General features: G+C 42.3%; 1 protein-coding gene across 1 annotated transcript; it reads right to left on the reverse strand.

Annotated features, from left to right (window-relative positions):
• Positions 1 to 448: 448 nt before the first annotated feature.
• On the reverse strand, positions 449 to 862 carry LOC147429946 (meiotically up-regulated gene 117 protein-like). Its single transcript, XM_086495384.1, has one exon. It carries the CDS (start codon positions 860 to 862, stop codon positions 449 to 451), a length of 414 nt encoding a protein of 137 aa, XP_086351510.1.
• Between the last annotated feature and the right edge of the window lie 14074 nt (positions 863 to 14936).

A 14936-nucleotide genomic window follows, 5' to 3' on the forward strand; every position in this document is an offset into this window, starting at 1 on the left:
AAGAGAGAGAGAGAGAGAGAGAGAGAGAGATATGCTTGCACGCACTCAAAGAAGGAGAGAGTCATTTTTTTTTTTCGTTGGAGAAGCATACCTTGCACTCCTTGCTCGAGGCTCTTTGCACTGCTGATATTGATAAATTAACCTTTTTTACGCTATTTTTATTGCAAGCTTGGAACGCTGAAAAGCAGCATCTTAAAATAGCTTCAAAAGTTCTAAAATATGTCTGCAACATTTCATACGCACCACCCCTACAATATTACTCCTTGCAAGCAGCAAGCAGGAAGTGACAACAAACACATTCAAAAATTACGAAAGTGAATAGTTTTGGGCTCACTGTCAACAAACACATTCAAAAATTACGATAGTTGTTAACTTGTTGGCGCCCAAAACTACATTGGTGACGGCCAGCGACGCATGAGCAAGTGAGTAAGATCGGGCGGGACGGGGGCTAGTTGGGGTTGCCGGATTCGCCGCAGCTGCTACAGTAGTTGAGGGTGGCCTCGCAGTTGCCGGCAAAGGCGTGGCTGCCGCACTGGCAGGGCTGGTTCTCGTACACATGCAGGAACTGCTGCTTCAGCACGACGCCGCTTACGCTGGCGTAGTCACCGTCGCATCGGTAGATGGCGGTGCAGTGGCCGGACACCCTGGACGTGTAGCCGGAGTAGGTGGTTCCGTCCGTGTAGCGGGCGAAGGCATTGCGGCAGTCCTGCTGGCTAACGCAGCACCCACACTGCGACGACCCCTGACAGTTGTCGGTGTATGCTGCAGCGGGACGGAGCCAGAACGGATGATTAGCTCCGTTCCCTATAAGCAGCACAGCCACGTGAAGCACTACACACGCAGCCAGGGAAGGCTTCCCCATCTCTTCCTAGGTATAAGGACTAGCGCAGCTTCTTCTGTATGCTCTTGCACTAGCTGGCGCTGGTGTAATAAGCTTGGCTAGCTTGCTGTGTATGCTCATCAACTAGCCTCACCTTAAATAGCAGTAGCTTGGCTGCTGCTTCATGTAACCGTCCCTCTCTGTCCCTGCAAAAGGTCCAGACTTCTCTATTATACCATGCAGGGTTTCTTTTTAATGGGCACCCGGCACCATTAATGCCCCTTCGAAATTCCAAAGAACTCATTAATCTACACATATGTATGTGATCTGTGTGTGTATATATATAAGTGTGTGTGTGTGTGTATAATTTATTAGAATCATGCAGGGTGAAGTTGCACTTTAGTATTTTAAAAGAATAGAATGCAAAAGAAGTCAAGCCATGTGTTTTAAAACCAAAATAACATTTAAGATAAGTCTCCATCGTGGCATTGAAAACAATGAAAGTCTCCGGCCCTAACCCAACACAACACTAAGGTTTCTTTTAGAAAGCCAAAAAGCAACCCTGAAGTTTACACGTGATGAAACGACTTAAAGACTTGCTGATAGGGGGATTCCATGATACATGGGACTATAGGGACTTGTTAAATTGTTGTATTGTCTTTGCACACTAAATAGAGACTCTCCCATTGGCACTTCGGACTCCCTTTCGGGCAAATGGAGTAAATTAACTAGGTGAAAGTTCATTATGACGCTATGACCTACATAAAGTTATTGAGAGAAACTTAATAATAAGAGGCTTCTTTGTGAGAGAGGTATACAATACTCAATGCCCCCTTTAAAGAGAGAGGTACACAAATGTCAACATTCTCTCACAAGGATCTAAAAGAAATATTAGTTTAGAAAACGTAGCTTGTTGCCCTGTCACAAATCAACAGGCTTTATACAATGGTCCACAATTGCACTTAAAATGCAACCCCTTGCTAAGGTCTTATCTATCGTCAATCGCCAAGGTTCGCTTCTTTTTCACTCCTTGGATTAAGTTGGGCACCCAATTAGAGTGCCCAAGGGGCCTATCCCATCGCGCATCCACAAAGAGCTTAGAGTAAGGCAATTCAAAAATAGTAGGAATTTGGAAGCCTATTTGGAGTCGGCAACATCAATTGCCATCAAGGGCATACATAATATTTATGTTGTTTAAGGATCAAGCCCGTGCACAATCCTTCGTGTCGAGTGTCAATTTTTTGAAAGCTTTTCATTTGGAGCTTTCTCACATAGTTTAGGTCTTTCTAAGTTGCATGCAACCACAAGAGTGTTCACTTCGATGTTTCTAAGTTTTATCTATTTTAGCAAGTTTGATGCATGTACTCCAAACAACAACACTAGTGTATCAAAAAAAACTCCAACCCAACCCAAACTTCTATGTATGTCATTCTTGTAGAGAAACCTACAAGGCTTCAGCAAAAAAAAACTACTATTTTTGCACATGTCAAAGTTAAATACCCAAAACAATTTTTCACATGCTACAAGCACTACCATCAATTCAAATAAAGATTCCTCATAAGCATTAGTCTTTATGGTCCAAAATAGTACAAGGAAAAAAACATGCCATCGAAGAGATTGTTTTACTGGGAAATGCCAAAATAAAGCCTCACAAAGTGTACGAATCACCCACCAAAATGTCAAAACAAATTGAGCAAACTACTAGGCATTTATTTTTTCTCTGCTTCTTTGAAGGCGTAAACCATCGGGGTTGATTCAAAATGAAAGTGAGATCTCTTTCACGTAGTGCTGGTTGATGTATAATCATATGCTACTTTACCATCCAACCCAAGGATTTGTGTGTAGACAAAGTATAGGTGCTTACAAGCCAAGTAAGATTTTGTTGCTTTCTCCCGGCCTTGAAAATCAGGGCATGTACAGTAGGGCTCCATAGCCACATGCACATCATATACATCTTGCGTTAATATCTTGAACACAGCATGACAAACAGTCACCAAAATTATCTCTTGTACAAAACAAGCTTCCATACGTGCTCCTATTTCCATGCGTTTACTTGCCTCCTTAGAGACACCGGACCTCCATTTTTTGCTACGCTTGCCAGAGGTTCCCACTATTTCCCTTTCCTTGACAGCCTTTGGAGAAGGAGCTCTAATCACAAAACCTGCCCCTAGCAAACCAACATACTCCTCCTTTGATACACACAACTTGGCTTCAAGCACACCAAAGCACTTACGAGAGACATTTTGAGGCATTCTTCTTATTGCCCAATGACCCCTTGGCACAGCAATCTCAAAATCACCAATGATGTATTCACTAATAGAAGGTATGGTGTCAACTATTATGTCATTATTTGCATGAATCTCCTCATCTGTGGAATCTGCATTCACATCAAATCTTTGTCCCTCTTGCTTCATGTCCATATCAAACAAAATCTTTCATGGTCGTTTGCGCTCTTTTCGTTGTCTAGAATCCATTACATAGCCAGGCTTATGAGAAGTTGTTTGTGCAAATCCTCTAGCCTTCTTTCTTTTCACAGTTTCCCTGTCTCCATGCAATTAAGGTTGCCCATAAAATGGTGTGCCTGCCACACTGCCCCTTGGAGAGCACGTGCCAACACAAGTGGGCTAAGAGTTTTTTCTTTATCTTTTGATCTCTCTAGATATGTTTGCATATCTGGACCAAGCCCTATGTATCTACCTATTAGATAGCCATGTTTCTTTGTGCATTGAATGAAAGCATTGATGCATGCATCATACCAAAAACAAAATTTGCTACCGCCTTCTCCTGCAAGCCAAAATGCATGAATGGTCTCTGACAAATTGGTACTAGGAATTTGAGCTTTTCCCCAAGGACTCATAGATATCTGCATTCCACCCAAAAAAAACTTTGAATTAGTGAAACAAAAAAATAGAGAAGTTCATGGTGAGGCTCATGATTGTATCATACTTCATTGTGTAAGCTACCCCAGTGAGATATCCTTGTCTCCCACCACTTGAACCATTTCTCCAATGACTTGATATTCTCACTTGCAACATTATCTTCCCACCATCTTCTAATTGCTTCTTCTTGCTTCATTGCCAAACCCATTGTCCTTGAATTGCGCCAAGTCTCACACATGTCTTTGTGGATACCAAACTTTTCTTTGGCTATATATTTTCTAGTATGTTTATGTAGACTTTGCTCCCAGTGGAAGAGACAGGACCTTTCCCTTCCAATCATGACGTTATTTGGCCCTTCATTGAAAACTGTACGCACGGCAGCCCAATTTGCTCCAGCCTCATCGGCCATAAATCCTGCAAAGTCTGCTGATGGATAACTTTCGTGAGCCAACCCCTTCTTAAGAGATCTCCAAAATAGGACTTGTGTGTCTGTATCCTCCTCTTTGGTGTCACAAACCTCTTTAACCATCAATCCCTTCAAACTAAAAAAATGACAAATCTTAGCTACAAAAAGTTTGCAAATGTGCAATAACAAAATGCTATAACACACCAAAAGACTACCTCAGATCATAGATAGAGCATGACATAGTTGCCCATCCATCTATTTTGTGTGTGTGATCAAAATGTACCCAAGAAGCACTCAAATCTCTGACGCATGCGATTGACAAGGTCTATACCAGACCTGGACCTTTTGTTGACATCTTAAAGATGTAGCACTTATCATTTGGCCCACCTTACCCAGGGAAACGACTTCCATGAAAGTAAGAAAAGTGACATTTTTTCTTCAAAAGCATAATGTGGTCAAACCCATCCCCAACAATCAAGTGTTGTTGTCTTTTCTCAGTAGCTACCATTATCTTAAATTTGTCAAAAAACAAGCCATAAATCAAAATAACCTTATAGTACTGAAAAATCGAAATGTTAAACGTTTTACCTTTGATTTTGAACTAAAGGAATCATTTCTTCCAATACATTTGAGAGCTCTGACTGCCCCATTTTTAGTTCATCTGAACCAACAATAGCATAAACCAATAATTGTCTGGCAACAATCATCTAAACTCTTCTTGGTCCACTGCTTCTATCCACCTTCAAGACACTTGCAACCATCTTCCGCATTTTCTCTATTGTGGCTCTTGACGTACCTGCTTGAACTTCATGTGAATGATGACCTACGTGAATCATCATTCTTGTAAGCTTCGGATCTGAGGGTAAAATGTAGTACACTTTGCAAGAACAAGTACACACACAGAAAATAGTTTTTTTGCAATAATGACAAGTGATACGTAGGTTTTCGTCTTCACATAGAAGCCCTTTGCTGACTTTCTTATCTAGGTAACCATGAAAGAAGGATACATTGAACTTGGTGTTGTTCAAATAATAGGGACAAAGAACTCTGTGACAAACTAATGACCCCAAGCAATAACAAAGCCTAACAGTACACTTTATGGACATGTTAGTTTTATGTGGCCTAGTCCAAAAATGACCATCAAATTTTTGCTCCATCCCTTCCATCCTTTTAAAACCTTCTTCAATGGGAGGTAGCTCAAAGGCATTGTCACCATCATAAACCTGTGGATGCTCGGTCACCTGTTTGATTCTCTTGCTATTGTTTATCAGGTGTTGTAGTCTAAAACATGTTTTGCTACCTAAAATCCAAGGAATGATGGAGTTTTTTTGTAAAATCATGAACGTCATCACCATTGCACTCCAATCTTTGTTGTTTGTCAAATGGCTCAGTTTCCTCTTGCATTGATGGATTGTTTATCTCAAAACAATCTTCTTTTGCACATGGAAACTGACTGTTGATGCTTGTTATGCCTAGTTTAGCACCAAAATCACTCTTCTCACTATCTGTAATATAGAGCATATCACTAGAATGTTCAATGAAATACTCAGAAGAGAGAGAAGATTCCAATAAAAAGTGCTCATTTCCGTCAATATCCTACTCCGAGGGGGTTTCCATATACATTTTCTCCAACCTGATGTAAACTATTGCTTTCAAACATGTAAATTTGTAGTTTGGAGGAAGAAGACACTGTAGATAATATCTGTTGAGAAAGAGTTTGTTGTGTTGAAGCTCTACTTCCCTAGTGTGTGTCTTATTTCCAAGTGTCCAAGAGAGAGTTACTCTATCCATCTCCATACCAAGACAAAGGGAGCAGTTGGTTTTCTAAACCTAATGAAAAGTTCTTGCAAAAATATAAAACATAATTTTTGCACTTAGAGAGCAAAAATCAGTGAGACTACCAGATAATAAATGCGACGGTCGCTCATTGTTGCTTTATAATTAATGCTGACAGCTATAATTGTAATCTAATATCCTCTCCTAGTTCTTTTATAATTAAAGCAATCATAATTAGATATTCTATCTTCATTCGTAACGATGTTGGACTTGTGGTGAAAGAGGTCACATGTCACGTGACTGTCCAAAGGGAAAAGCAAGTAGAAAGAGAGAACAAGGCAACTATGCATCTACTAGCAGAGATGCAGATGACAGCAAAAACGAGCGCATGTTTGTTATGCAGCATGTAATGAATACAATGACTGTAGAGAATTCCACCCAAGATGATGTTTGGTATGTGGATTCAGGTGCCTCTAATCACATGACGTCTCGTGGAGAGTGGTTTAGAGATATGCGCAAACCAGATGTGTCAGGCTATGTGTAGATAGGAGATGACACAGCTCACCCCATTGCTCATGTAGGGGACATACCTCTAAATACGAAGAGTGGGAAATCAAAGTACTTAGCAGATGTACTTCATGTCCCAAACATTACAAAGAATCTTGTTTCTGTTGGACAAATGGTTGAGCAGGGTTTGCAGGTTCGCTTCAATCCAAATGGCTGTTATGTAGAAGATTTCCAGAATGGCTGTAAGCTGATCACAGAGGGCAAATGTGTGGGTAGAATGTTTACGCTGAATGTAGACATGCCTGAGGTAAAAGCTGCATTATTTGCACAGGGCACAGGTGTTGTGGCTGATGTTGACATTTGGCACAAACGCATTGGCCATGTCAATGAGCAGAGATTGCGCAGCATGCAATCAAAACAGATTGTAAAAGGTTTGCCCAAATTCAAGGTGGATGGTATGCATAAAGTGTGTGCAGCATGCCAGTTTGGAAAACAGTCAAAGGGCTCATTTCCACATGAGCGCAATGTATGTAAAAAGCCACTTGAGGTGGTGCACACAGATGTTTGGGGTCCAGCCGATACTGCAAGTATGCATGGTTGCAGGTATTATGTCTCTTTCATTGATGACCATACAAGGAAAGTATGGGTCTACTTCATGCGTAACAAAAGTGAAGTGTTTGGTCACTTTCAAGACTTCAAAGTCATGATTGAGAAGGAGACAGATATGCAAATCAAGACATTGAGGTCAGATGGAGGGGGAGAGTACTTCTCCAATGATTTTTCAGATTTTCTGCGAATGCATGGTATACACAGGCAGTTTACATGCAGATATACTCCACAGCAGAATGGGGTCGCAGAAAGGAAAAACATGCACATTGCAGAGGTTGCACGTGCATTGATGAATGAGAAGAACATGCCTCGTCATTTCTGGGCTGAAGCTGTAAATACAGCTGTGTACATTATGAACAGGACACCTACAGCTGCAGTGCATGATGTAACACCTGAGGAAAAGTTTACAGGTACAAAGCCTGATTTGGCACACTTGAAAGTGTTTGGCTGCATAGCTTACGTGCATGTACCAGATGAGTTGCGTAAGAAATTGGATCCTAAAGCAGAGAAATGTATTCTTGTGGGATATTCCCTTGAACAAAAGGGGTACAGGTGCTACAATCCTACTACACGAGAATTACGAGTGAGCAGAGATGTAGTCTTTGATGAGATGAGCAGCTGGTACAGTAATGCACATGGCACTATTGGGGCTGATGTAAAAGATGACGTGGTTGTACAAAATGTGAGGCCACAGTCACAGGTTTTGAGTGGACCACAAGAGTCCTCTTCTCGTGGCTCTGTTGAGAAACCATGGAATGGTAGACTACGTACGCAGGTTACTCCACCAACAGGTACAGGGAATGTATCACAAAAAGGAAAGGAAAAGGTTGATGAACCTCCCTTTATGGCTGATGCATCATCAGGTTTTTCACATGTAGACATGGATTCAGATGGTTCTGAACAAAGTCTTGATGAGGAATTTGGAATTCCGGCTGTCAGGACACCTGGTGTAAGGAAAGTACAAGAAGATGCTAGAGGGCAAAGGAGTGACCCAGGACCGCGCAGATCTAATAGAGTCAGAAATCCAGTTCAGAAATTGACTTATGATGGGTATCTAGCGCATCACCAAGCCTACATGGCTAAGGTGATACAGGATGTGGAGCCCACATGTTTTGAGGATGCAGTTGGAAATGTGCATTGGGATGATGCAATGAATGAAGAGATGGCTGCATTGGAAGCAAATGACACATGGGAGTTGGTGCCATTGCCAAGTGGCAAGAAAGCTATTGGCTATAAATGGGTGTATAAAACCAAGCATAAGGCTGATGGTAACATTGAGCGTCACAAGGCAAGGCTGGTCGCAAAGGGTTATGCACAAACGTATGGCATAGACTATGAGGAGACCTTTGCTCCATTGGCAAAGATGACGACTGTGAGAGCTGTCATAGCAGTGGCTGCATCTAGAGGATGGATTATGCATCAAATGGATGTAAAGAATGCCTTCTTGAATGGTGAGTTGCAAGAGGAAGTGTATATGGATCAGCCACCTGGTTATGTCGATCCAGGTTACCCAGATTATGTATGCAGACTTCTCAAAGATTTGTATGGTTTGAAGTAGGGCTCTAGAGCATGGTATGACAGGATTGCCAAGTATCTTGTCAGTATTGGTTTTAGGAGAGCTCATGCTGATCATTCACTCTATGTACGTGAGAGTGATGTGGGGATTGTGGTCATTACCATATATGTAGATGACCTTATTATTGTTGGTGACAATGCTATGGAGATTGACCATGTGAAGGGTCTTCTCAAATAGGAGTTTGAAATGAAAGATTTAGGCGAGTTGCGCTACTTTCTTGGCATTGAGGTGATCAGGACTCCAGAGGGTGTATGGCTATCACAGAGACAGTATGCTTTGGACATGTTGTCAAAGTATGGTATGGCTGATTGTAAGCCAATTTCTATTCCCTTGGATGTGAATGCAAAGCTGAGTGCAGAGAAGGGTGATGTTGTTGAGGATGTCAACATGTACAGGAAGATTGTGGGTAGTCTAATCTACTTGACTATCACGAGGCCAGACTTGAGCTACACAGTAGGCTTGGAGAGTCAGTTCATGCAGCTTCCGAGGAAGCCACATTTGGATGGAGTACGATGCACACTTAGGTATGTGCAAGGTACTCTTGACTACGCATTGTTCTATGCAGCAGATGCACCATTAGCATTGTATGGGTATACAGATGCAGATTGGGCAGGTAGCATTGTTGATAGGAGATCTACGAGTGGCTTCATGTTCTCTTTTGGGAGTGCTGCTGTTACTTGGAGCAACAAAAAGCAGCCTACGGTTGCTTTATCGACCACAGAGGCCGAGTACAGAGGTGCAGCAGTTGCGGCGTGCGAGGTAGCTTGGCTACGCACATTACTTGAGGACTTGGGAGTGCAGGTGGACCAGCAGATTTTCATCCATTGTGACAACCTCAGCAGCATGCAATTGGCTAGGAACCCAGTGTTCCATGCCAGGACCAAACACATAGAGGTCCATTACCACTACGTTCGAGAGCGAGTGTTGGCGGGCGACATCGACTTGGTCTACGTCAGCATAGAGGAGCAGATAGCGGATATCTTTACCAAGGCCCTCGGAGCTGAGAAGCTTCGACGTTTCCGGACTATGCTTGGACTCTGCGACATGCAGAGCTCGAGGGGGAGTGTTGAGATGTCGAGCTCTACACCTTGAGCTGGCATCCACTACGGGTCTTGGCCGCTTACGGCATTTACTCATTGGCGTGTTAGGTGACCAACACGGAGGATCTCTGCCAGTGATTCTACAGCTGGACTACACTTATAGTGCCAGCCTAGTACGCTTCTAGCGAGTTCACACTTAGTGACCGCATGTACATATGTGCTACTTTTCAGCTTTAGCACTTAGTCATTTTGTACTCTCTTTTCTGAAAAAAAGAAGAAGAAGCTTTCCATCTCTATGTGCTTTGTGCTTGTCTTGTGTAGCTCTCTTGCATCCTCATTCTTTACAAAGAAGTCGATCCATCCATGCTTCTTGATCATCTTGTGCTGATTTGCCATGAAGTCGCATTGTTGGAATGTTTAGCTCAATTGGCTGTAAAGCCTCTTGACCATGGACCAAGTGAAATGGTGTGAACTCCGTGGCTTCCCTATATGTGGTTTGATACGCCCACAAGGCACCATCCAAGAAGTCATCCCACAACTTTGTCTTGTTTTTCACCATCTTTCTAATGATGCCTGCGATGACACCATTAGCTTTTTCTACCAAACCATTTGATTGGGGATAGTAGGGTGTACTGTGACGATGTAGAATGTGAAGTTCTTCACAGACTTCTGTACGCAATCCCTTTCTAAACCCTGGACCATTATCAGAACAATCTCCAAAGGTGTGCCAAATCTACAACATATGTGAGTGTAGACGAATTTGCTCACTGTCCTCTCATTTACCTTTGCCACACTTTGTGCTTCCACCCACCTAGTCATATAGTCTACAGACACTAGAATGTAGAGTTTACCATTTTTTGTCCTAGGCAGAGGACCCATAGCATCAATGCCCCACTTTTCAAAGGGTCCATTTGCAAGCACGATTTGCCTTGGACCATAAATCAATCTTCTATTCCCATTTACCTGACAATTGTGACAACTTTTACACCAATGTTGGACATCCACATGCAGACTTGGCCAAGCATACCCCGCAAGCAAAATCTTCTTCACAGTTAATTCTTGGGAAAAATGACCACCACATGCCTCTTCATGCAAACCTTTTAGAATGGCTGGAATTTCCGCGATAGTTGGTACTCTTCTGCACACTTTATCCTTCCCTCTTTGATAGAGGGAGCCTTTTAGGAAGAGATACATGCTTTCCTTCTTCATGGGTCTCCTCTTCTGAGCTTTTGTGAAGTCTGGTGGAAACTCACCCTCCAAAATGTAGCCAATGATGGGAGCCAATGACTCCAATCCCTGGTACCTCGGTTGCTTCACAGCAGCCGCCACCATGATGACCTGCACTTCTTTCTTTACACATGCAACGGCTTGTTGTGCAAGTAAATCAGCATCTTCATTTTGTTTCCTAGGAATATGATATAATTGCACCTCCTCAAATTGATTAAATAACCTACGGATGGTATGAACTTTGGCCCTTAGTCTTTCATTTTTGCATGCCCAAATGCCTAAAATATGCTTCACAATGAGAAGTGCATCCCCTTTTACCATGAGACGTTGTATACCATGGCCAATGCATATTTTTAAACCATGAAGTAGTGTTTCATATTCTGCTTCATTGTTGCTAGTTGAACTTGGTAGATTGAACTTCTCTTTCATGAACACCTCTCCACTTGGGTTGAGCAACACTGGCCCTCCCCCTGCTTTTCCTATGGCTCGACAAAAAGCTCCATCAAAGAACAAGGTAAAATCATTAGGAATACTTTTTGGTGGTGGCAATGGTAGGTTCTTTATTTCAGGCACCTTAATCTCCTTTTCATGCACCCTATAAGTGAGAATCCCTGCCAATTCTGCACGCACACTATCTTCTACCTTGAAAGAGTATTGAAACTCTTGCAACTCCATAATCCACTTTGAGATCCTAGTACTAAGATTCATTTGAGATGACACCCAAGGGAACAAATTCTCTGCGGTGAGAATTACAAAAGGTTTTGGGAGCAAGTAGGATCTAAACTTCCTTATCGCAAACATGAGAGAAAGCATCATGAGTTCTGCCTCCGTGTAGCCTCTCTCTAAAGCATTCATGACCCTACTAGCAAAGTAGATGGGCCGCATCCTAGTACTGTAGGGATCTTGTTGTAACAAAACTGCACCAATTGTTTCTTTCCGAGCACTAGAGCTAACAAAGAATGTGTACTCCCAACAAGGAGGCATGAGTGTTGGTAGCTCTGACAAAATGGCTTTAATGTTAAAAAAGTACTCTTCAAGCTCATCAGACCATGTAAATTCTACTTGTTGTGTCAACTTTTGCAAAGGGTGAACTAACTCCGAGGCTAAGTGAATGAAGCGTGACATATACTTCACCTTTTGAATGAATGAGATGACCTCCTTAAGACTCTTGGGTGATGGTAGCTCAATAAGAGCCTTTCCCTTTGAAGGATCCACTTCAATGCCTTTGTAAGAAACTTTATGACCAAGCAAGATTACTTCATCTTCACCTATATGGCACTTGTCGGGGTTGAGTTGACCTCCCATGTTGTAGAGCTTCTTTAAACCTTCTTCTACCCTTTGTAGATGCAATGATTTTGAGCTATAAATACAGAAATCATCAATGAACACCCTAATTGACTTTCCAAAGAATGCTTGAAACACCGTATTCATGAAACGTTGGAATGTTGCAGGAGCATTTGTCAGACCAAATGGCATTACTCTAAAAGCATAACAACCCCAAGGAGTGATAAAGGTTGTTTTCAATTGATCCTCCAATGCAATCCCTATTTGAAAGTAACCTGAGTAACCATCACACACAGTGTACTTCTCATGACCAGCTACCTCATTTAGTATCTCATCCTGGAATGGGAGGGGGAAGTGATCTCTTTTTGTTGCCTCATTGAGGGGACGGTAATCCACACACACCCTCCACTTGCCATTTTTCTTAGGAGTGACAACAAGAGGAGAGACCCACTCTGAATTCTCCACCGGATAAATGAAACCTGCTGCTAGAAGCTTTCTTACCTTCTTGAGTAGAGCCTACTCCTTTATAACTCCTAGCCTTCGTAGCTTCTGAGCTTTAGGTGTGGCCTCAGGCTTTAACTCAATCTTGTGTTGAACAACATCTACCCCACGCACGTCGGTGTAGTCTTTAGCAAAAAGCCTAGGAAACTTTCTTAGCACACATTTGAACTCCTCTCTTTCATCCTTTGTAAGTGTTGTTGATAGCATACCTTCCAGCATCCCTTCATCTTGAACACCTTCGTTCTCTTGAGGACCTACCTCCTCCAAGCCTTGACAAGAGGTCTCTTGGTTGCTTGGCTTAAACCTTACCCCCATGACTTGGATGGAAGACTCCTCTTCAGTAATGCTCCCGCTACTTTCTTCTTCTGAAGTGCTATCGGTCCAGCCTTCCTCCGTCTCGCTTTGTGATGATTCTTCATGGAGCTCCTCTTGGTGTTGCTCCTTCATGTCAAAGAAAACCTTCTTATGATTGTCATTCTTGCAAATTAATTTTCCACTCTCCCAATCCTGCAAAGCTCGCATTTTCATTAGCCATGGTCTTCCTAGGATAAATGGATAACCACTTCCCTTGGTCGACATAACATAAAAATCCACCGCTTTCTTAATGCCAAAGGCCTCTACAAAGACATTTTTACAAATGCCTACACACCTAGCCTTGCTATTGTTTGCCATCTTGACATTGATTTCAGGTGTCTCATGGATGTGCATGCCTAGACTTTGCATGAGTCCCTCTGTCATGATGCAAATTTGTGCACCCCCATCTACTAGACCTTTCCTAACCAATCTTCCTTTGATGTAACAGTCTAGCACCGGTGTAATGTCCTCATTCATTTCAGCTTGTGCAATTTTTACAACAGGCACACTCTCTTTTACCTTTCTCCTAGTGCTAACTGCCCTTGTTAAATCCCTCCTAACTTGTGGACATAATGCAAGAAATTGAGGCCATGAAATATCAAGACCCTTACCTCTCATGTCTTCCAACAAGTTGTACGGAGTCATACCATGTCCAAGAGGGAAGTCTTGGAGGTTGATACGACGTCGAGTCCTCTTGGTTTCCTTGGTCTCCTTTGCCTTCTTTCCTTGTCCATGGTCACTCTGTGATGTGACTCCTTCTTTCTCTTTACCTTTTCCTCGGCCACGTTTAATGCCATTGGCTTCCATGTCAACCTCATTTAAATTTGTCACCTCTACCACATGCACATTTGGATCTGGCAAAGGTGGAACTCCTTCTACCCCTTGTGGAGGTGGTCTTGGTCCATTTGGCCTTTGTAGAAGCCTTGGTTGTTGACCAGCTCCTTCTCCTGCATTCATCACTAGGTAATTCAACTTTGGTCTCCCTGGCTCTCCACGGGTCCAAGAACAATTATACATCCCATGTCCAGACTCTCCGCAATTCCAACATTGCAAGACTCTCCTAGTTCGTGGCTCTCTCTCTTCTGACTTCTTTGCTTGTCCCTTTGGACCTACAGCTTGTGCAAGGTGAATTGACAAGCTGCTTAAAGATTCATTTAACTTCTCAATCACTTCAGCCGTTACCTCAAGAAGCTCCCTAGATGTTGATGCTTGTGACTTACCTTTGGGTCTAAGACCTTCTATTGGAACCTCTCCCCTTAAGCACTTGAGTTTCCTATACTTCTCAGCAGCCCTAGTTTTAGTTGCATCAAAAGTAGCAAGTGCACCCGCCTCAATTTTTACCTTAAGGTCAGAAAAGAGTCCGGCTATGAACCTCTCCTTCTTTAAAAATTCTGCACCATCACCAGGGTTAGCAACATTTCGTATCCATAGAGCCCAAAGACGTAGAAACTCTTGCTTGTACAAGTAGTAGTCATCTAAGTCTTTTTGCTTATGATAAACAATGTCTTGCCATAGTTTTTGAGTGTTTTGGAGATCAAAGAAGTATCTCTTAAAACGATTCAAAACTTCTGTGTAATTCCCCTTAACTTCCTCAGGCAAAGAGTCAAACCAAGTACTAGCACCTTTCCTAAGGACCACCTCAAACATTTCTACACGTTCTTGATCCGTTACTATCCTATTGATACGGCAAGACATCTTGAAATTTGCTAAAAATAATTCTGCATCCTCTCCAGGCTCTCCAAAGAAAAGAGGATATCCAGACATTTGGCGTTGGCTCTCCATTATTATGAAAGATTACAACACGAGTTACAATAAGGGATACAATAGAGATTAAGAACCACTCGCCTGCAAATGAAGAAGTAAGAAAATACCACTCTAGGTTTTCTTCTTCATCTATCCAAGCTTCAATGAGGTCTCGATTTGTTTGATCAAAACAAAAAGGTAGACTATTGATGAG

The sequence above is a fragment of the Adiantum capillus-veneris genome, chromosome 22 (assembly GCF_014529385.1).
Source record: "Adiantum capillus-veneris isolate H3 chromosome 22, ASM1452938v2, whole genome shotgun sequence".
Classification (NCBI taxonomy): domain Eukaryota; kingdom Viridiplantae; phylum Streptophyta; class Polypodiopsida; order Polypodiales; family Pteridaceae; genus Adiantum; species Adiantum capillus-veneris.